The following is a 23,166-nucleotide window of genomic DNA, read 5'->3' on the forward strand; positions in this document are numbered from 1 at the left end:
GTGTGAATTTTTATTTTATGAAAGCTAGAATCAAACTGTTTGGCAACAGAAAGCAAGCCTCTGGCATTAAAAAATCTCACCTTGGTACTGAGTCAAGTGATTGCTTTGAGAATCTGAAACTCAATGAAATGAGCTGTGGTCACCCCTAGCTCTCTGCTTGTTTTAAGTAGTTACAGATGTCAGTCTCACAATCAAGCAGTGACCAAATTCCTCTTAAAAATGCTATATTGGTTGAGGTTTTTTTTCCTGGGTGTATTTTTTTTCATTCTGGACCTGCACTCTATAACTGGTGACCAAGATTTCTTGTTGCTTAAGCATTGTGTAAAAATGCTTTTCATTAGCTCAGGCAGTCCTAGAGTAGTGCTAGAGAATAGCTACTGCCTGATCAACAGTCTCTGCCAAGTAAGAAATAATCCTAGGTATGTTTTTGCATTTTCTCATTTTGGCCTGGTTTGATTTCTGGTGCTAAGTATGTTCTGCAGTTCTGATAATGTTATGCCAAATAAAGCTTAAGATTTTATGAGACAGTGATGACTGCATATCAGTAGCAGATAAAATAGCTAATAGGAAATTCTTTAAGCCCTTTTCTGTTACCTTATGGATATATAATGTCATGTCCACTCCATCACAGAAATTCCAAGGTGTCTGTTTGAAGTTTGTTTCTACCAAATTTCATACACCTTATCTCAGTGTTTCTGGTGATAATGTTGTGTGGGCTTCTGTGATGAGAATTTCGTGAAGACCTCTGAGTTCTGCAGTCATGCCAATGTTTCAAGTTTCATTGAAAAAGGTACCCCTGTAGTCTAGCTTTGGAGATGACACAATGCTTGCCTCTTTTTAACTTTTTAACATTTACAATAGCTTCTTTCAGGTGGTTCTTGAAATTAACTGTAACCCTTTCATCAGAATGTCAGTGCTTGATCTGCCCATGGTTCAGCCCCATCAGCTTGAGAATATGCTGCTGAGCAGAACCTGCAGTGTTCTGTGAATCTGCTTTTTCACTGTATTGAAGTATTTTGTGTTCAGTACCTTGACTGGATGCTTACATTCTGAGACTAATACATAAGTATGACTGATGAAAATAAGACTCATTGTTCCTTCAGTTCTGCTGAATGCATAAAAGATCCACACTGATTTTTGGAACCGTTACTTGCTTTATAGTAATGGTGGTTTAGTACTTGAACTCAACATGCCTAATGAAGTTATCAGTCATCTCACCTTCCTTCCTATTAGCCAGACTATATTTCAGCTTATTAGCAGGAGCTATTGTGCTTCCATACTCACAGAGAGGTGATAGAGTTATATGACATATCTTGTCTGGATAAATGTTGCGCTTTTTAAAAGTGATTAAATTTGCAGGCATGAGGCATGCTTATCTTCAGTAGAGGGACAGACACTTCAGAATATGTAACAGCTCTTCTTGTAGTCTTGTTAAATCCATTGTAATGACTGATTAATTTATAGAGTTGCAGTTGAAATTGTGTGTATAAGGAGTGTGGGGGCAAAAGGAGGTTGCCTAATAAAATTCTCAGCCTTGAGAGCAGGGGCTACACAATTTTTTCTCTCTTCCCTCTTCTTTTTACGTGCCTGTATATTCTCATGTCCTAACCAAAGTAACTGTTCAAATATGTGTGAATAGTTGATCATCTTTGTGTAGAATAATGCAGGTTTTGTCTTAAGCTTCTCCCCTTCCTGAACAAAAAGAGGCAAGTTCTTTAAAAAGCCTGTCTTAATGTTTAGCCTTCAGAGGTTTGTAATTGCTGACTTGCAGACAGCTTGTCTCCAAATAAAGCAGTGGGCAACGCTGAGTGCAGAGACACAGACAACCTGGTGTTAACTAGGGAAAAGCATTTAATTGACATTTGATTTGGGGCATTTAAGATCCTTAAAAGCCACCATTATTTTTTCTTATTCTTGCTATGCAGATTATGAACATTTTGTGTGGATTAGAGGGGAACAGATTTCTCCAGTGCTGCTTTTGCCTGTTTTCTTCTTTCACTGTATGGCCCCATGTTTGTTTCTGAAGTTTTTAACCTGTATCTCTTGACAGTGTGGAGTTTTATACTGTCTCATGCTTTTCTTCAGTTCTTCTGTATCAGTTCCTTGAGCAGTCTCTTCTTCATATCCACTTGAAGTAAGAGTAATTTTCTGCAAAGCTGCAGGAGGTGCAATTTTCAATACAAAATTCTAAAGTAATTTTATTTAATAGGTTATTCTAAGCAGCATAGGATGCAGAGAGAATCTGTAATTCAGCAAGTAAAGTGGGATTTTACTGCTGTGAGTCAGTGAAGTAAGAAGAGGAGCACATTCTATTTTAAGAGTTGACTTCAGCTAGTTTCTGATGCCAAAGTCTAAGCTGTAGTCTTGCATATCTAAACATTCCCTCCCATGAAAAAGAAAACCCCACAGAGGTACCTAAGCTGTTTTAGGATGGAAGAAAACCTAAATTCAGTATTTATAGTCTAGTAGGGTGCACGTTCAGCTTTCATAAGGAATCCTGTCATTCAGTGCACAACTTGAAAATCAAAGTAGAAATATTTTTATATGTAGACCAGTTGAAAGCCTGTGAAGTAAAAGTATTGGGGCAACAAAGGAAGTTTTAAATGACACACTTTTGGGATCTTTTTTATTTAAGATAGCTTATCTGAAATACAGTATTGATAAAACGTGGAATAAGCTTACAGTCAGGCCTCTCCGGGTATAATGAGGTGTGGTTGAAGGGGTACAGGGCTTGTATTTAATCTGGTACATGCTAGATAATGTTTTCAGTTGTCTTTCTGTAAAACAAACACTAATGCTTTTGGAGGGTGCATATTTTTCAGTTTGCTTGTGTGTCCTCTATTCTTTTAATTTCTCCCCTTCTGTCATCACAATGACCAAGTTATTTTCTTTTCAAAATGAAAGGCAGAAAAATCAACCAATTTCACCTTAAGACTTACACTGTTTGTAGGCTGGCCAGTGGAAGTGGAGCAACTATATTGATGCAAATTATCCTGTGGCCTTCCATAGAAGGAGAAATTTTGTTAATCTCCATTCTACTTTATTTACACAATAGTAGACGTTATGGCTCCACCTACCAAGAAAGGAAATGGCACACAATGTGGAAGAAATGGGATGAGGGCAGGGGCTGATCATACAGTCACCTTGGGAAGCATGCTGGTTTATCAAGCACAGTTAAGTAGGCTGGAGCTAAAGCCATTCGAGTGAGAGCATGCGTTGAAGTTCTTCTCCTGTTCTCCTACAAACTAGGAAATGTCTGAAGTCCTCTGGTGTTGCTTTATGTTCAAAGGAAGGTGGTTTTGCACATTACTGTGCCAATTCAGTAATAGGATGTATGTGCTAGCCAAATTTCCTTTCATTAGCTGCTCCTGCTTTTTGCACTGGCGTTCACCTAATCCTGTGGTGAGCTGATTCAGAAAGTGAAACTAGTAAGAATGTGATTACTGTTTCTGTGGTTCACCTTTGTGAATTAGCACATAATAATGTCAGATGCTGAGACAGGTGTAATGGAGAAGGCTGGAATGGGAGAAGTCAGAAGGAGTAAGACTGGCAATCTATTGCCTTAGAAAAAAGATATAATCAGCCTGTATGAGATGTAATTGTAAGTAAGGAGAGGAACACTTGAAAATGTTACAGTGTAAAGTGTTAACTATAAACAACAATTTTCAGTTCTTTGCTTTCAAAGATGGAACAGAGTTTTTACTGAAATGGTCATTGTTCTCTCACAGCTTCCAGCTCCTGAATGTTGTGGAAAAGAGAAAAAAAAAATTGTTTAATTAGTGGAAGAAATTTTGAGGGTGGAAACAATAAGCATCTTTTTTGCCAAAACTTTTGTAGTTCATTCTTAGAGATGGGGTGAAAACCCAAACTCATCACACTATCAAGAAACTTGGATTCTATTCTTTTAAGTTTTTATTTCTGAGTACTAACTTTAGGATAGTTAGACTCCTTTCACATTGAGCCAAACTTAAACACACTGGGGTTGTGAATTAATCTTAGGCGATTTCAGTTCTTAGGAAAGCATACTGTCTTGAAAATGGAAAGCTCTGAAATGGTAGCTGTTGTTAATCTGAAGTTACCAGGTATCTCAAGCCTTGAGTTGTTAATGGAATTGAAATAAACTCTTATGGCCAGACCAAGTCAGTAATGAGGTTTTGGGAAGTAAATATTCTCTTGGTGATGGGGTCCTTAGTCTTCTTATAATGGAAGATGCATTTTGCAGAAAAGTAAATTATTTTACTTTGTTTTCATCCTATGTCAAGAAGAGAAGCCTGGATTTAAGTTCTTAATCTTTCATATGACTGCACTGTTGCACTGTTTCTGTCTAGGCAGAAGTTCATCAGTAACACTTGAGTTTCTAGGTATCTTCCATACTTTCTCCAGCATTAAAGTAAACCAGAGTCCACAATAATCAGGGCTATGAGTAGTAGAAATCTTCCTTCTGCATTCCAAGTTCTTAATCAGAAAGTTGAAACTGGTTAAAGAGCATGTTTTAAAATGAAAACATCCCATGAGGATAAACCTGCATCTGGTAGTCTTTCTTGGTTTCCAAAAGGATATCTTTAGAAGATATTTTCCTTGCAGGATGAGGTACTGCTTTATGAGATGCAGTCTTGTAGCTTTATCCCTACATTATCTGCTAAAATCAATTGAGAGATCATACCTCTTTAGTGAACATTTATCTTTTTTAATGTGACCTCTGTAGCTCTCACCCTAGTAGTGGTCAGAGCTTTTGTCTTCAAGATGTGTACCTAATGTGTCGAAAGTGTTACCTCCATATATTTACTTGTAGGTCATCTGAACTTCTGTAATGTTTTAAGTTTGCACATTACACTTAAGAATCTGTTGCAGAAGACCAAGAAAGATTTAATCCTTCAGTGTAGGCCGTGCCTATGGAAAATCAGATTTGTTCACATTGGGTTCAATTTTCTGATCCAAGTTTAATCTTTCAGTTTAAGAAGGGTACTGCTCTTTACAGAAGGATTTTGATCATCTTGAAGTCAAGAGCATCAAAATATCAGTAATATAAGTCAGTCAATATCAATTCCATACAGTAATGCCATTGGCAATCCAGTATTGCCTTAGAAAAAGATAATCTGCCTGTATGAGATGTGTTTCAGTAAATAACACTTGAGGCAGAAAAATATACCTTTAAAAATTAAAATAAAGCTACACAAGCTTAGTTTGTGGTGAATTCTAATCTCAGTTAAATGTTGCAATGCTCTTTTCTCTTCCATCTGCTACTCTTTTTTTCTTTTTAAAGCCCTTTAGAAATCTCATTAATGAGAACTGTCCCATCTGAGTTAGGTATGTGAATCTTCAGGAATCTAAGCAGAAGAGAAAGGGGAGATCTTTTGAATGGAGACACTGAAATTGTTCTTTGGTCAGGTTTGTGAAGGCTGCATTGCAGTAGATTTGCACATTGGTTTGTCTAGTTAAATTAAATTCCTTTTTCCATCCCATCTGATAGCTCTTGGGTACTTGTGAGCATGCTTAGAACTTGTCTGTTCATTTCCCCCTCTTCTGATTAGTTTTTAATAATTCCATGACCAAAAGTGTCCAAGGAAACTCATCTTTGTGGAGACCTCAGCCTGTTCCCGCAGTGTTGATACTTCAGGATTGGGCAAAGGAGAAAAATGCTATCCAATCTAGGCATCAACTAAGCTTAATTTTTGGTCAGTGCTACAGCATGTTAGTTTCCCTCTGTGATGGACATATTTATTAAAGAATAAACATCTGATCTCATAAATAAGAAACTTTCTGCGCAGATTCTTTTCACAAGTATGATGTGTCTCTGGTGAATTCATGATGCAGTTATCTGCTTCACAGAGGCATATTCTTAACTTTTATCACTAGTTGAACTAATAGGAGAGCAGCTCCTTTCTTTCTACATCTTATTTTTTAGTAAGCACAACTTCATACAGACCAATAAAAGACTGGTTGTTCTAACAAATTGGTTTTATTGAGGACTCTTTCTACTGTCAGTATTCAATTCAGCTGGGATGCAAGTTATGCTTTGTAGTAGCTCATTGCTTAGGCTGCTCAGTATTCACAGTTGTCAGTCTCACTTATATAATCTTCTTGCCCAAGAAAAGCTTTTAAACATTCTCTTGTTTCTGTTCGTGAGCAGCCTATTCTCTAACTGAAGAATCTAATTTAGAAAACAAGATCATTTGAGGGCAAGTAGTAGTGCTGGAGATCTATTTAAAGTTCATGTGATTTAAGTGAAGAGTCTTTGTTTCCAGGCGATTAATCTTTAGGGACAGAGCAATAGAATACTTCAGTAATTACTTCAACAGTAAGGATCCATGATGACCTGAGTCAATAATGCCCTTTTAATGTGGTAACTTCTAAACTACTAATTGGCCAACCCCCATCTCTTGCTATATTTTGAACCCAACAGCTGGCAGTGGAAAAAACACTAGTGGTTTGGGATAAAGAATAGGTCATTCCATTGTTTTTAAGTTCAGAATGCTTAGGAGTTAAGAATGTGGTAAAAAACAGCAGTGAAACGTAGGGGAAGCTACTTCTGTCATTATGTTATGGCTGAAAAATAAGTTTTACAAGTGTTGTTGTGTTCAAAGTTGTTTTACAAGACTGTAGCTTACTTTCTGCCTTTCTTAACTTGAAAATAATTGATCATTTAGGAACTCAGGTAGCTGGGTATTTTCAGACTTCAGCTATTCCTGTAAACCCCTGGGTGTGAGCTTGCCTCCTTGCTGTTAGGTGTTCCAGATAAACAGTACTTAAGCATCATCCGTCTGTTTGCTTAGGATGCATCTGAGATTGCAGGTGATCAGGCTGGAAGGAGGAATAGTAATCAGTGATATCAGTTCCATTGCAGTATCTTTTCTGTTATCCTGCATCCATTTTGCTTTCCCTGAAGAACTATCCCTCAGATTTCAGATGGAAAGCGAGGGGAGCAGAACTCCCCGAGAGCCATGGTGCGTGTGACTGGTGCATATATACTGGTCCTGAGGGGCAGAGCATCAACTTGTTTATTGGGAGGTGGAGCCCTAACTTTGCTGTTGCTTGGTGGAGTGGGAGAAGGTTGTAAAAATTGCAGTGAGTAACTTTGCCATACAAATCAGTACACTCCAGAACACTTCTGAGGACTGAATCTGTCATGACAACTAAAATTCTTGCTTTTCCATCACCCAGAGTGTTGCTGGTTTTGTTCTGTTTTTTTTTTTTGTTTTTTTTTTTTTTTCCCAGCTTTAGTTCTCATCTTCTAGTTTGAGTTTGCTAGAGACATAACTTTGGCTTCAGATTTGTGCTGACTGGAACTGACCTGTGATTGCCATAGACCTGTTGACATTGTCATCTTAATGGAAGTTCAGTTAAACTTTTGCTAGATGTATAAAATAAACATAGTGCTGGCTTTTATTTTTTTTTTTAGTATTGAACAAAAATCATTATGTTTTACAATATTCACTTGAGTTGATATTTTGGGTGCGTTTTCACATGCATAGCCTGTATATACTGTACTTTCTGTAAAGTTGCTTTTCTTTTCCCCTTTTTCTCTGCCAAAAGGAATCAGATACACCACCTTGCCCAGCTCCTAATGTTTACCAGTTCAGTCTTCAAGCACCGACCCAGCTTATGGCCAGTTTAGCACCCGCATTGCCCCTGCCAAGTGGTAAACCCCAACCTGCGCCTCCGAGAGCCCTGATAATGGCCGCCAGTAATCAGGTATGAGCCAGCAACTCCGTCACGAGCGAGCGAGCGATCACTCCGCAGGTGCAGGTCATGTGCGCTGTGCTGTCAGTCCTAAGGCCTCTGAGGATAGCCTTCATAGAGCATGTGCTGAGCTTCATGTGGTCATAAAAGTACTTACTGCTGTGTCAGAGGTGTGGGGAGAACAGAGGGTGGGAAAGGGCTTGAGTAGAAGAGCCCCTCCGCAAGACAGACACCTAGGAGCAAGTTAAAGAAGGAGTGTTGGGTGTCTGACTCCTTAAGCTGTATTTGAGAGTCCTGGTGCCCAGCTGGTGGGATATTTGTAGATCCTTAGGCTCTTTAATTTCCACCACCATATAGGTGGTGGAGCTTTAAGATAGTTTTTGAATTTTAAGGAATAGTACTGATCTTTCTAGGCTTATTTTGTTGTCTTGATTTTGAATTATTAGATTTGGTTACACTTGTAATATTCTGTAGTACATTTTAAAGATAGAGAACAGAAGATTGATTATGGACATGTGCACAAGGTTTTTTACCAAAAAATTAAATGTGTGCAAAATTGTGCTGGGACCTGAATGTATTTTGGCTAATCTGTCCATTCTGGTACAACCTCAGTGCATCTTTCTGCAGGAAAACACTCCCTCAGTCTTGATAATTAGTCTTGATATATTAGTCAGACATGCCTCACACAAGGCTTAATGCGAATTGTGGGTTGTAGGTTGCCTGTGGTAACAAAACAGTGAGCTGGTTTCTTTGAAACTTGGTTTTGGTCAGGTTCTCTTCCTACTTCTCCAATCCTTCTATCAGAGTTCTTGTGAATCAAGGGCCAGGAGATTTTCAACTTAATGCCTTTTTTAATTTGATTCAGCACTTATTTCATTCATCTTCACTACATACTCTCCTGTTTGTCCATATCTCTGTCCCTGGGGAGCCCAGACCTGGGCCCAGCACTCCATGTGTGACCTCACCTGAACTGAGTAGAGGGGAAATTACAATTTCCCTTGACTTGCCTTTGGTTTTAAGCTTCTAACTGATTGGACAGATTCTTCCCCTCCTTCCTTTTCCTACTGCTCAGTCCCACCTAGGCAATACCATCTTACCTGCACAGGAAATTTATTAGTGAGAAGCTAATAGGATAATATATTTCTATTATAATGTCTGCAATTGAGTATTCACTGGCTAGTGAATATAGTCCAGTCTGAAACTTCAGAAATTTTTCTGGAATAAAACTGGAGAGTTATTTTAAGTTAAACTTAATATAAAATACGAACTTAATGTAGATTATTCTTTTCCTTAACAGCTCTGCTTTTCTGAAGTGCCCTGGAGCTAGTTAGGAGGAATGCAGTTGTTAGTACAGAACAAGTTGGCGTTCAGAGTGTTTCCCACAGTGTGAAGAGACAATGTGTTGTGTGAATTTTGGATGTCTGCTAGAATTTTGAATCCTGGAAAACAACTGCTTTGTAGCACTTTTTCTGGCTTTCTGTTCCTTGGCTGTCCTTTCAAGCGATTGTTAACTGTTCTGTTAGTAGTTTTATAGTACTTAAATGTTTAAAAGCAGGAATTTTTTTGTGGCTTTGCTTAACAAAGATGTGCCTTTGAGAATCACACTAAATAAGAAGAATTTCTTGCCACCTGTAGTTTAGAAATGGGATAATAGGTTATTTACATTGAATTTACCGAAAGCTTATATTTTGTGAAGTAGAAGTGGGTTTTTTTGGTAAAGTTTATGATTGAATCAGAAGTGGGAAATGAAATAATTTTACCCAGAATACTGTAAAATACCTTCTTTCCACTTCCAACTTTCTGGAGCATGACTGTGCAAGATTAGGCTCATGGCTTTTCTTTTGAGTTGATGAGAATCAGCTAGCTTATAACTCCTAATAGGTGAACTCTTAGAGGACTCCTGCCCTGATAGATTTGCACATGTGTAAGACTTCCTTAAAAGCAAGTCTTCTTTCATATTCTAAAAATTTTGAAAGGCAATAATTTGTCTGCTTGGTGTCTTCAGCTTTCTCCTTGGCAACTTTTTCCACCTCTACAGCTTGGAAAGCTTTATCTAGGTGTCGAATACGACTCTCAAAAGCAGGAGGTGCCAAGAGCATTTAACTGTATTTTGAACAAAATACTGCCTTCTAGGCAAGATTGCTGCTGTTAAAGCTTCCTGGTATTTTCAGTTTTGAAACATGTTTGCTGTGATTGCCAATTCTATTTATGTACTGCATAATTAATTGGAGAATTTCCAGGTAGTTCAGGGACTGATTAAGCTCCTGGCACAGGTCTGAGTGCTTTTCAGGATCATTATCATCCATCATTTTTCCAAGGTAATCATTCTTCTACTCTGCTGACAGCAGTTTGAAATTTTACTTGTAGTTTATGAAGCAGTGCTGTCCATTAGAAATAAGCAGAAAGATGTTGAGATACATGTCCAGATGATTAGAGGGGGCAGAAATTACTTGATAACTTCCCAAGGAGAGGAGGGGACTACATTCCCTGTTGCTACTTTGAGATAAGTGTAATTCATGCTGGATTGCTGTTCACTAGGTTACCAAAATTAAGATAGAAGAAACTTCCTTTTTCTTAGGTCAGAAGAACTCTTTCATTTAGCTTTTAAGAGGCTTTCTTTTTCCCCCAAAGGGTTGTGTTTTGATTCCCAAGTACCTAAAGCCAGCAAGCACCAGTCCCTCTGCTGCACTGGCTGGCTTCCAGTGTGTCTGAGGAAGTCTCCAGTAAAGATCAGTGGTGTCTGATTGGGAATATGTTCATTGCTATGGAGACAACTGGGAAGTGAAACCTTAATGCCAGTGCTGAAATACCACAGTCAAAAACTGTAAAGGAGCTTGCAGGAGTAGATACTTTTTTTTTTTTTTTTTTCCCAGATTCTTTTGAGTTTGGCAAAATAAGGAAGAACATTTAAACTTTCATCTGCTTTTTTATATTGCATTACAGGCACTTCTGTGGCTAGCATACTTTGTTTCAGTTTGCTTTTATCCAGAACAGTTGTTAAAGGTGTTGCTTTGTCTCACTAATAGTGCTGATACTGCTTGTATCTCTGAGATGATTGCTGGAAGGTTGGCAGTGTTGCAAACCAAATTGTTCCAGTATTTGAGTCAAAATTTATTTTAGATGAGTGTAAACCGTAAAGTGTAGCTCACTTGGATGAAGGCTAAGTTTGTAAAGACACGTTTTAATTTGTGTCAGTGCAGAGGTATGCTGAATTCCCTTTGTATATTGAGATACTTTAGTGTTTTCAGTATGTCAACTTCAATTTAGAAATGACCTGATTTGTTCAATGGCATTTTTAAGCTGTTTAGGTACTGAAGGCCTCTTCATTCAAACAAACATTTTTGTTGTTTTTTTTTTATTGAGAATGTTCTCATTTAGGGTGGAATAAGTTTTCAGTGTCCATGTGTTTACTTAGAAAGTAGACTATGGTTGTGTACTTTGGAAACAGTTTTGATTCTAAATGTCAGGCTCTCATCTTCTGTGTGTGACCGAACATTGTTTGATTTTTAACACATGCAAAACATAGGGGAAGATGATGTTTTATTTCCTTTTCTAAGAAAAGAGGAGAAGGAAAAACTGGATCTGAGTTTCAGAGGTTGTTTTTTCAGCTGAAAACAGTACTGGGGATTTTTCGTCTAGGTTGCCTTATATTTATACAGTCTTTATGTGGTGTTATCCTTCCATGTGTGGAAACTGACTTAGCCTAACCAGACCCTGGATAACCTAATCTGACTGCTTACAACAGAATGTCGGATTAAGTGGTCTCCAGAGGTCTCCATGTAGACATCTAGTCTAGATGTTTAAAGGACTGTGTGAAATCCTCTGGCCACATTGTTGGCTACTTCCTGAGTGCTTTCTGAATTGCAGGAAGGTCTACATAGTGGTTTCTTAGAAACATAAAAAAACTCACCATAAATAAAAGAACGGAAATGCAGAAGTCATACCTTCCTTTTGTTAACATAGTACTCCTTTATCTTCCAGTGTCATTGCAATCAGATTTTTGCTCACAAACTGAGATGGATTTGAATAATCACATATGTGTTTCCTCTGCAGACTTTTTCACATGTATTGGTATCACCGTATCATTTGGAAAGGGTTTTTCTTACTGTAGTAATAGTTTTTCTGTTCCAAATCAAAAGTGAGAATTCTCAGTGAGATAAGATTTCTCTTTAAGGTCTGAAGCTGTCAGCTTTGTTCTAAAAAAGCTATTATCTCTTGTTCTCTGTAGTGACAAGTATGCAGATACACTTCATGGCCCGTGTCACAACAGCAGCAAAGTTGCAGTATGAGTTCTGTCTTCTGGTAGCATTGTTTTGACTCTTGCCCCTCAGTTTTGAAACTTGAGTACTGACAGGATCAAAAAGGGTATTTATTTCATGTGTCATTCTACCTTCTCTACCGTAATGTAGTTCAGTATTTGCTGCGATGCTGATGGTACCATCTGCTGTCAGCTCCTCATTTTGGGGACTAGGCCCTCTGCTCTCTCAAATACTAATTTATCTTGGAGCTGCTCATACTAATATTGCCTAACCTGTTGTGAAAGGTGAAGGGAATTTTGACCTTTATGTGGTATTTCTGCCAGTAATCTATAATGAAGTGAAATAAGATATGAAATATTGAAATAATCTGCTCCCTTGAAGCTTTTATTTTTCCAAGTTATCTTGTGCTGGAAGGTAAGAAACATCTAAAATCTTTCTTGCTTTTGAGCTCTTTTTAGTCCTTATGCTGATTTTCCTTTTCTTTGCTGTTCTTACAGTTGGGTCCATAAATTTCCCCTTTTAGTAACAGAATTACAATCTTACAGTTCTTACAGTTGGGTCCAAAAATTCCCCCTTTTAGAAAAGAATTTGGGCTTATTTTATAAAATCTATTCAGGACTCAAGATTTGATCAGTTGTAGCTGAGAGTGACCTGTAGGTCCCAAAAAGAGAAGTGTCTTTGTCTGCTGTGCTTTGAGCCTTATTTCCCTAGATTGCCAATACTGAACAACTTTGGAATGATTTATTTTGGTTTGTCTCTACTTCAGCTTAGAATTCTAAACCACATAGAAATCTTACCGGGTCATGCACATGCAAATATCTTGCAGAATCTTGTTAACTAGTCTGAAGTAATGAGGCTAGGTTGCCTAATAATTGGCTTATTGCTTGTGTACTTGTGACTGAAATGTTGGTTGGGTCATTGACCATTATTTCTCTGCAAAACAATGAATATTTAATAAAGAAGTTGTTAAATTTTTTAGTGTATTTACAGATGTTATGATCAGAAAGTCAGTAATTGAGTGCTACAAGCCTAAAATAGAGAGTTTGGAAATATTGCCAACTTTTTGAAATATTTTGAGAATGAATTTTGAGAATAGGTTATTTAAGGGATACTTAAAATGTTAATGGTACATTAAGGTAGCACTGAATTCTACGCTGGTATTTCACATGAAATGTTTTTGAGGTGTGTGAGTTTGATTACAAGTCTGATCAGCTGCAGGCTAGAGTCAGTCATGGCCTTTAATCCTCTTAACAACAAAATATTAAATATGTGATCTTTCAAAACTGTCTTACTCCTTTTCTAAGATTTTCCTTTACTTCTGTAAGTACTTACCAATCATTTTGGAGCACTGTATGTATAATCTATTTTTAAGTTGAGCACAGATACTTTATTATCAACATTTTTCTGCCTTTCTTTTGTCCTTACTTTAGAAATTCTATCAGGCAAAAAAAGAAACCTAACAAAAGACCAGAACAATTCAGAAGCCTGTTTATGTTTAGACTTCAGCTCTTTATGTCACTTGTGTTATTTCAAATTGTAGGGGATTGATTTTTGGCTAAAAATTTTCTTTTTGAATAATGGCAGTCTTTAAATGTCAGCAGTTTTGTACAGTAAATTTGCCAGTATTTAAGAATAGAAATTTGGTTTCCTTAGCAAATAATTACTTGGAATTTCTATTGCACCCAGATTTGTTTTCTTGAGGTTTTTTCTGGGGATTTTTTGCTTTTTCTTTTTTTTTAATTTTGCAAATTTTTTTTTTTTGTTTTTTTTTTTTTTTTTTTTTTGGGGTTTTTTTTTGTAGATTCTGGGTGTTTTGTTTGTTTGTTTTTCTGCTTTATGTTGGAGTTTTTTCCACTGGAAGCTTTTTTGACCTGGTATGTGATGAAGAATCTCACCTTACCCCCAGCCTTGCCTTAAATGTGAATTCTTTAGTTTACCCTCCATATGTAGCAGATTATTCAATGTGGGTAAAAACCAAACCAGTTCTATCTGTTCTATTTGTTGAATCAATAGCCTTAAGATGGGAGAGATTGTTCTAGCTAGAGAAATAGATCAAAGAAGTTGAAACTTCTAATTTGAAGATTTTTGACATATCACAGAGGAAGGGCTTTCTTTTTGGATTATCTGATCTCTCTAGACATCATCTGCTACAGATATCATCTCTCAGTGATTGTGTCAGTCCTGAGCATGGGAACGTCCAGAAGTTGGTGCACAGAAGAAAGATGTTTGATACAGCCTCTTGAGATTTCCAAAAACATGAAGTAAATTTATTTTATCAAAGGTCCTGAAGGAAGCTAGGTGAATGATACATGTGCCGTTTAAACAATTAACTAATTGGAAAATTAGGAACAAAAAATTCAGTTTTTGTAAAAGATAGAGTTCACCAGGAAAGCCTTGCAGGAGTTTGTGCTGCCTAATATCTAAAAGGCAGTGGATGAAGCCTGGTGAAGTTTGCTGGTGGTGTGAAGCACCTTAAGGGCTATTTGAGAAAGCATGCAGGAGGACATTTCAAGGTGATGCACCAGGAGGGAGAGAAATAGTTTAAGCTTTATAGAGAGTGGTAGGCCCTGAGCAGACAGTTCCTTGTAAAGATGACATCTTGCAGAACACTACCAGGGAGTATAATTTTGCCATTTCTTTCCTCATCAGAGGAAAGTCAAAACACAAATGAAAGCAGAATAGGGAAAGATGTTAATAGTGATCAAACACATGGAATTGCTTCTGTGTGAAGAAAGAATGATTGTTTAACCTCGACAAGATGAGGTATATGAGCTAGGTCTGTGTGGTCATCAGCAGTATATGAAAAAGTTAGAGAACGGAATGACATGAAATTATTTTCTCCAAGAACTGATAGATCATCCTGTAGTAGGCTCAGTTTAAATGTGATGCTCATTTAAGCTGTGAAATGCCATAGCACAGGATGCAGGATGCTAAAAGCTGATGGTTTAAAAAAAAAAATTAACAAGCTAGAGAACAAGATGTAGTTGAGAACTGGTAAATATAAAGGTATCATCTCTGACTGAAGTGGTCCCTGAGTCAACTTCCTTAAGCACCTCTCTCAGCTGATGAGTCATGAGACTGATGGATTCAGATCCTGCTCCAATAGATTAACAGTGTTTATCGTGATGACCTAAAAACAACGCAGAATGCTTGAGTTCACATTCTGGCTAGGTTATTAATCATTCTTTGAAGGTTTGTTTACCTTTTGAGCAAACAAGGGGTATGACATCTTTTAGGATACAGGTAGATGCACTTTTCATGCTTGCTGTGCTGCTTGTCTGATCTTGAGGTCACTTGCCATCCTGCTCCCAGTAGGATGTGAACCCTCATTCATATTGAGGAGGAAATTCCCAGATTTTTCACATTTTTAACTGAAGTGGATGGATGGGCTTCCTGGAAGTTTGTATGCTCCTTGATCATTTTTGTTCTGGTTGTTCAGTAGCAATACTAAAGTTTTCCTCTGTCCTTCTTCAGCACGTAATTGAGGGTCACTGTGACAACTGGCTACTTTTAGTGTTTTACTATTACAGGGTACTTTTTAGTATTTTGATGTCATTTCAAGTAAATATCTGTACATAATTGAGTCAGAGATATACTTACTGAACTAGAAAACTTCGCACAAGGATGTGACATGGTGTGTTTGCTTGAAGGACCACTTGCCAAAAATAGAAAACATTCTAATTTTTCATAGTTTCATGTTTACTTGCTAAAATATCTACTAGAAGCTATTTATGAAATATACATCAATAAATTATGTTTGGGAAGTAGTGTCTCTTAAATATGAAAAATTCTCAGCTTGCGTTTCCTTTTTCTGTTGGTCCTTGAATTATTTTGCCACTGGTAGTCTGAGAACACCACTTGGTGTTTAGAAGTTGCATGTTGAAGGTTGATTAAGTTGCAGTAGGACACTGTATAAATCAAAAATAATTTTAAGGTTTTTTTGCCACCCTGTAATTAACTGTGGTTGTTCCTCAACACTGGTCTTCACCAGTTTGTCTTTCTGGATGCTCAGTGTCTCTTCTAGTAGTAACAGTTTGACAGTAAAATGTTGCTTATGGAATTATGCTTTCAATAACTTTTTGTTTTGTGCGCACAATTGTGGCTTGGTGTTCTTGTTTCTTTCTACTTCACACTCATTTGGAAATACACAATATTAAATACCTGCAGCTACTTCAGTGTTCCAAGCAATTGTCCCAAATGTTAGCTGTGTTCCTGTTCAACCCCTTAAGGCTTGTTACAGGCAATCAGCTGTCTGTTGAGTTATTGCTGTCAGACACTGGGAGAGGTTGCTTGCATTGATGTTATCAGTATTTAAGAAGTCTTTCAGTTTCATCTTCTGAAACTCTTGTACCTAATTTAAGTACATACACATTAGGCCAACTTACTGTGTGCCATTAAGTGATAGAGATGCTTGTAGTACCTTATGGTGGGGTAGGTTTACAGGCTGCTACTAAACCTTCTGGGCAGTTTTTGTTTCAAGTTATTGGAGATCCCCCAAAGAAAGTGTTATGCAGTATTTCTGATCACTTAATTGTTTAGCTTTGGTCTGCATATGAGGTACAGTCTAGGAGCTCTGTAAGCTGATGATCAGACCAGTAGGATTTACAAGCTCCTCACAAGCCATACTTAGTTAGCCTGTCACTGACTTGAGATTATGGGGAAAGCAGACTTATACTCCCCATGCATCAGCTCATGTGATCATGCCCTTACGTTTCTCCATGATGTTTCTGAAGGACTGAAGTATCTCATCTGGTCATGCTCTTGCTGAGATACTCCAAAATACACACATCTGTCACAATTAGTATTTATTTTGGAAGTTTTCTGTTTTTATAAGGGAGTTGTACAGTGAGTGTATTTCATACTGAGATCCGAGGGTGTTAAAGATGCTTTGAAATCTACACCATTTCATTTGCAGGACATTTTCTTCAGAAAATACTTAGTAAGCTGTTAGTGCCTTGGGACTTGCACAGCTGTAAATAAACAAGCATGAAAAGACCAGTTGCTTCAAGCAGTGTTTTGTGGAAGTGACTTACATGTTGAGGAAATCCTACTGTTAATATATGTTTTGTTTGCTGTTTTTGTGCTAAATGAATGCTTATCTTATTTTATTTTTTTTTAGCAGCACAGTGGAATGAAGTTTTCCATGAAAGGAACTCATAACCAAGGCAACAGCTACAGCCCCGTCAGCAGTGGAGGCATGAGGCAACCAGTTGGTAACCGTGGACACCACCAGTACAATCGTAACATATGGAGAAGGAAAAAACACAGAGACAGCTTGCCTATTAGTCTGAGCAGATAATGGCAGATGCCAAAATGACCTTCCCTGTTCAGACAGACTGAGTGAGTGCCACTCGACTTGAGGGATGGAGACCAGCGTCCAGCACATCGTTTTATTGGTGTTGCCAAATATCTGCAGCTGACTTCTTTGCATGTTTCTTTGTGTGGTGGTTCAGTCCATCTTCAAGAAGTAGTTGTGCTTATCTGTGAAGCCTTATTAAATGTGGAAGTTTGTTTTCTGCCTTCCCACAATGGTTCATTCAGTGCCGAAGCAGCTCTGACAATAGAACTGCAAGGACATTTACAAATGCTGTAGCTTTTTTGCTGTGGCTATATCTGTTCCTTTTCTTTTATTTTAGAAGTGAAGGAAACTTCAGCCCCTTGGAATTATTTTTTTTTCTTTGCAGCAAATCAAGTTGGGAAATCATAAAAGTCAATTTGCTGCTCTCCTGGTTTGTTTTTTGTTTTTTTTTTCAAAGCTCAGTTTTTTTTTCTCTGTAAATATTGGAAGTATAATTTGTGCAATAACTTCGAATTTTTAATTTAATTTCATATTATCACATAAGTTATATTTAAGGGGAAGAGGTTTTTTAATTTACAGATCCTTTCCCAGGTTGCATTATCTAAGTTGGGGTCATAGTTTTGGCAGGTTGTCTGAGCAGTGTTATAAACATGACATTTGGTAATATTTGAGGCTTCTTGATTCACAATGAAAGTGCGATTTGGCTTACAGTTTTAAGAATTTACTAAGCTCCAAAGCATTTTGACCCTGTGTTTTTTAGCTCATTGTCTGGCCTCTATCAATCGTCTTGCTCTGACCAATGAGTTTTAATTTTCTTTAACTAGACAATGAATCGAACATTTGTAGTACCAGAAGTAAAACTTTTGAGAGGAATGGGAGAAAGGTTGGTTCATGTCCTGATATGAAATTAAAAAGCTGTGAACTACATGCTTTGATGCATTTTAGTAACGTAACCTGTTAATGTTTGGGTTGAAACAACACTATTAAACAGAGGTACCCGGCTTAAGGAATGTGGAGAAAGGAAATATGTTGATTCCATTAAGGAATCTGTATAGTAGTATGCATTAGTTCTGTTAAGAGCAAATATATAAAAAGTACTTCAGCTGCTCTAAGCATTACAAGAAGTATCTTTTAATGTGTTGCAGGAGAGCACAGCCCAGTGTTGTACACAGTATGAGTGGCTGGCACTTAATTTACAGATGCATACAGGTATACTATGCAAGTGTGTATTGCCATGACAAACACTGTCTTTAACTTTTTGAAAAATGTACATCCTGCCTAACCCTGAGTTTTTAAAGCACCACAGTTGTCCTGGGAGTAGGTCACATCTCATGCCCTCTGACTTCCCTTTTTTAAAGTGAGAGTTCTTAAGCTATAGAGAAAACTACAGGTGAGTTATGTAAGTCCACTAGCAGAGAAAGCTGAAGAATCCTGTTAACAGGACATCAATACTGTGTACAGATAGAGAAGGTTTTAAAACTGGTATCTGAATATTGAAATGAGGTGTCAAGCATGAAGCTTTTTAATATGCTGTATGCCTTTGAAGCAGAAGTAGTTCATGTTATTACTGAATCTGTCAAACACAAACAGGTCCTTGAGGGGAGAGAGGGCAACATTCCAAATTAGAGTAGTGCATATCTGTTTGCAGAAAGTTTGTCTTAATGCTCCAGACTCATCACAATAACAAAGTTCTAAAAATTGTGAGCTGATTCATAAATAATATCCAAGGGCTGTTACATGAGCCTGTACTGCTTAGTCTTCACACACTAGCAATATTGAGCATAACTACATTAAAGAGCCTTCAGAGGCTTTAATTGGTGTCTTATACTAGTGTCCATTTTAAAGCAAAACTCATTTGAAAAGTGGTATCATGTAACACTTCAGTCATGGTGAACCAAATGAATTGGCCTGGCTATCACTGTGGTTATGTGCTACAGGTTTAAAAAAATGTTTAAATTTTTTGTGTGGACAACTATGTGGAAGCTAAAATTGACATATTTTTATGTAAAGTTTTCTATTCTTTGATTTTTAATAAACTTTGGAGACCAGTCACTCTTCTGTACTTTTTTTTATGGGATACTTAATGGATGAAGTGACATTCAACCTTGTCCCATTCTTTCTGCTTTAAATTGTTCATGCTGAGTGCCTTCAGAATGAGCTTGGAATGTAGATGGGTGCCCTCAAATGATGGTGGTGTTTTTGTCAAGGGAATAATGAGCATGGATGTTTCTTTTGTACTTGTGGATTTGATCCTTCGATAATGAGAAAGCAGAGGAGCTGGAGGCAGTGCCCGCAGTGTTCTCAAGAGGAGATCAGCTCAATACTTCCTTGGGATGCCCTAACTTTTAATTAACTTTTTTTCCCTAGTTCCTCCATGTAGTTTTAAAATTCCTTTCAAAATCTTAATCTAGGTTTCAGCCTCCTCAAAGATTGGATGTATCTTGTCTTTTGTTTTTATGTTAACCCTCTCAAAGGACTCTAAAGTGCCAGCAGCTGACTCTTAATTAAAAATTTAAAAAAATGAGTCTTTGGAAGGGACTATTTATATATATATATATATATCTGTGAGTGGTGAGAAAGGGAACTTTTTAATAGATAGCAATGCAGGGCTAGGGTTTGGCAGTCAGGGAGGATACTTGGTCAGTCTTAATGACTATCTGCTGGAGAAAAGCAGAGTAGTAGTGGGAAGGGAAAATAATAACCACTCAGTAGTAGCTTGAATAATAACGATTATTTTTTTCTGTCAGTCAGTTAGCCAGTGAGACATGGCTGACAGAAGGATATGTAATCTCTGCAGGCACCAAGATTAAGTGCAGCAGAATTAGTTTTGTAACTTCTTAGACTCCACCTTTTTTGTCCTTCTGTCCCAGATGATGATTTTGCTTTATTCCTCCCACAAATTCTGCTCAACTGTCTATCCTTGTTAGTAGTCTGCATTTAATGCATTAGGGTTCTCCCTTGAACCCCTGTTCTGTGATAAAAATATGAGAAATCCCCTTGATCCCAGCCCTAGTGACTATTTTGTACGCTGTTCATAGACAAAACTAGTGGAAGGAAGAGGCTGCAAATTGCATAGAGGGATGGGACCCAGAGAGTCCATCATAGAAAGAGCTCAGTTGTAATCTATAACAAGAGATGTTTGTGGTGGTGTTGCATTGCACTTTCCCTGTAGCTCCATCCCTTTGCACTGAGGCAGGGTAAGAAGACAGAAATGTGACTGCTGGTACCATGCTCCTGGTTCAGCACTGTTTCTTTCCATGGGAACAGCCTCTTGAGAAGGGGCATAGCAATAGTCAGAGTAGCATTGGAAAACAGCACGCCTTCAAGCCATGTGAGCTTTTCATCATTTGTGGGTAAAAAGAAAAGCCTAAATTATGAGCTAACAGGCACCTATGTCTTGGTGTATATGTGTGGGGAAGTGAATGTGTCAGCTTCTGTGCTCTCAAAGGCAGGAAGCTGCCTACTTGCTGACTGCTGCCAGTATAGTCTGGTTATAAATTTAGTAATACCTGGACTAAACCAAAGTGTGACGTGAATTCTTCAATGGAAAGATGTGTCAGAGCTATCGATTAGGTGGCTGCTCTTGTGCACTTACACTGTTTCAGTTGGGGCTTGAAGTGTTGTGGAAAGCAGATGTACCAGAAAAGGAGGATTTTGGAAGTAGCCTTAGAAGCCTGAAAAGAAGTATTTTGGATAACAGGAAAATGTGTGAAGAAAAATACCAGAGGATGCCTCAGAACCTTAACTGATAGTGCCTGTCTAAAGCTCTGCTCACGATTCTCAGTGTTGTGCTGCTGCAAAAGTTTTGGCTTAGAGCTGCCTCTATGGCACAGTAGCCTTTTGGTATCAAATCAGTTAAGGATTCTCAAAAACGTATTTGCTTTTTTCATAATACTGTTCTACTGAAAGATTGTTGCCTGAGTATAAAAAGAAATTATGAATGGTCCATGTGCATTGCATGCTGATGATACGCATGTCTGTGTGTGAGGTCAGGAAACACAAAGGGCATCTCATCCAACACCAGCTATTTTTCCCCTTATCCACCAAAACGTGACATGTTCTTCTGATGTGAGTTCTTAGGAAGCAGCAAGCTGCTTCCTGCTTCAGTAACTTAGGAGAGTTGAACAGTAGGTTCATGGATTTACTATGGATTTACTAAAACATGGATTCCAAAGAAATTTTTCACTCGCTCATATTCAGACCTAAATCAAACAGGATTTAGGAGCTCCTATTACAGGATTTTTTGTGTGTGACAGAATGAAACTGGAAGTCTATATTTAAACTGGAAGTCTATAATCTCTGTGCTAGAGTTGCCACTTTTTATTAGTGAAAACTTTGGCACTGATCCTTGATGGATGTTCTGTTGAGAAAATCTTTGTGAGAAAATTCCTTGCTTCATGCTCCTCCTGTCCGGAAAAGAAAAGCCCAATCTTCGGATGGGCTACATCCACTCCTTCAGGATTGCCATTGGACACATCTGGCTAGTTTCAGGAGCCAAAATGAGTAGATGCAATCTCACCCTTGTTAAGGTTTGCATGTCCAGGTTGTAAAAATCACTTGGGTGCCTGCCCCTTACTGTGTAATTGTGGGTGAGACCAACAAATCATCTCTGTTCTCATGGGGAAATTTCTTTGGAGACTTAAGAACAGAAAAGAAATCGTTTTATCAGCCATTCATACATGAGTATGCAGCCTTCTGCAAGTCTTTCTCTAGATGAGTGGAGTGCTGTTGAGGTTCCCAGCTGCAAGAGCAGAATTGTTCTGTCCTCGCAAGGGCCCTGGAGGGAGGCAAGGCAGCCCAGCAGGTGTGTTTGCCCCTCAGATTAGGGGGTAACAGGGCAGGTCTGTGCAAGAGTTTTCTGACCTGTTCCTTATACAGCGGATGAACAAAATTATTTGCTGTTTTCCTCCCATTCCTCTGTTAAAAAGGAAGCATCAGGGAATGGAAGGTTATGGGAAATGTGCTGTGTGCGTGTGAGCATTAGGAATTATGAGTGGTTAAGCACTGGGATACAAGGGCTCTAGTCTGGTAGTAAGGTTTCTGTCCTTTGAAGTTGTAAAAGCCTGGCTGGACGAGGCCCAGGTAAACCATTCTAATTTCAGTCAGTCCTGCTGGACCACTTCACCTCTGTAGGGCTTTTCCTCATTAAATTTTTCTCTGATACCACAAAAAAAGAGATAACTTTTATTTTTTAAATTTTACTTTCTCTCTGCTGGGTTTATGAGTTTTTTAATGGGGAAATAAGTCGGGTAGGTACTGTTTGGTTTTTTGCTTTGTCCTGCACTTGTGAAAATATATCTGCAAATTGTAGGACCAATAAAGTGAAACAGGTAAAAACCTAGTGATTTCTGAATGAAATTAATAGATCCCAGTCATAAATTACTGATCAAGAAATACAATTTTTTGTGTCTTCTCGGTATGATGATGATTACTACTGGTAACAATTTTTTCTGAGTTCAGTCAATTGCATTTGCGTTGGCAACACAATGAAGGTGTGTGGGAGTAGTGAGTGGTTTGTGTAGAACATGAGCAAAATACTCCAAATTGCCAAGCCCTTCACCTTTTTTTTTCCAGGGAGTTGCAAAGATTCATCATGGAAACTTTTGATAATTAAAATTTGCTTGTTTGTCTTTATTCTGCAATTCAGGAGTACGTAGATTACTTACACTCCCTGAAACAATTATAAACTGATATACTGATGGAGCTAAAAGCATAACGAAAAGGCTTTTTTAGAGGTAAGATTTGGAAGCTGCTATTAGCCTAAGCTTTACCTAAATAGCTAAAGGCTGTATCTGTCTAGATTGGAGTTGTTCTTACAATGCACCATAAAAGTCTGAGACTGAACAATGTTTTTTAAGAGTGGATATGTAGAAAAGAAAATTTCCATCAAGCAAAGGAAGCAGAATCCAAGATCTTAATGATCCTTAC

At 37.9% G+C, this 23,166-nt stretch overlaps 1 protein-coding gene across 4 annotated transcripts in view; it reads left to right on the top strand.

Annotated features, from left to right (window-relative positions):
* Positions 1–19,287, top strand: part of TENT4A (terminal nucleotidyltransferase 4A) — a 59,073-nt gene extending 39,786 nt beyond the window's left edge. Inside the window, exons 11-12 of one of the 4 annotated variants that reach the window (XM_041475984.1) lie at positions 7,534–7,692; positions 17,062–19,287. In XM_041475984.1, coding sequence (XP_041331918.1) covers positions 7,534–7,692; positions 17,062–17,238 — 336 coding nt within the window. In that variant the 3' untranslated portion in view covers positions 17,239–19,287. Of the gene's footprint in view, positions 1–7,533; positions 7,693–17,058 lie in introns of all 4 variants that reach the window. The other 3 variants (XM_041475983.1, XM_041475986.1, XM_041475985.1) reach the window with 3 other exon arrangements.
* The last annotated feature ends 3,879 nt before the right edge of the window (positions 19,288–23,166 follow it).

Source organism: Pyrgilauda ruficollis, unplaced genomic scaffold (genome assembly GCF_017590135.1).
Source record: "Pyrgilauda ruficollis isolate IOZ18807 unplaced genomic scaffold, ASM1759013v1 scaffold37, whole genome shotgun sequence".
In the NCBI taxonomy this organism is placed as follows: Eukaryota; Metazoa; Chordata; class Aves; order Passeriformes; family Passeridae; genus Pyrgilauda; species Pyrgilauda ruficollis.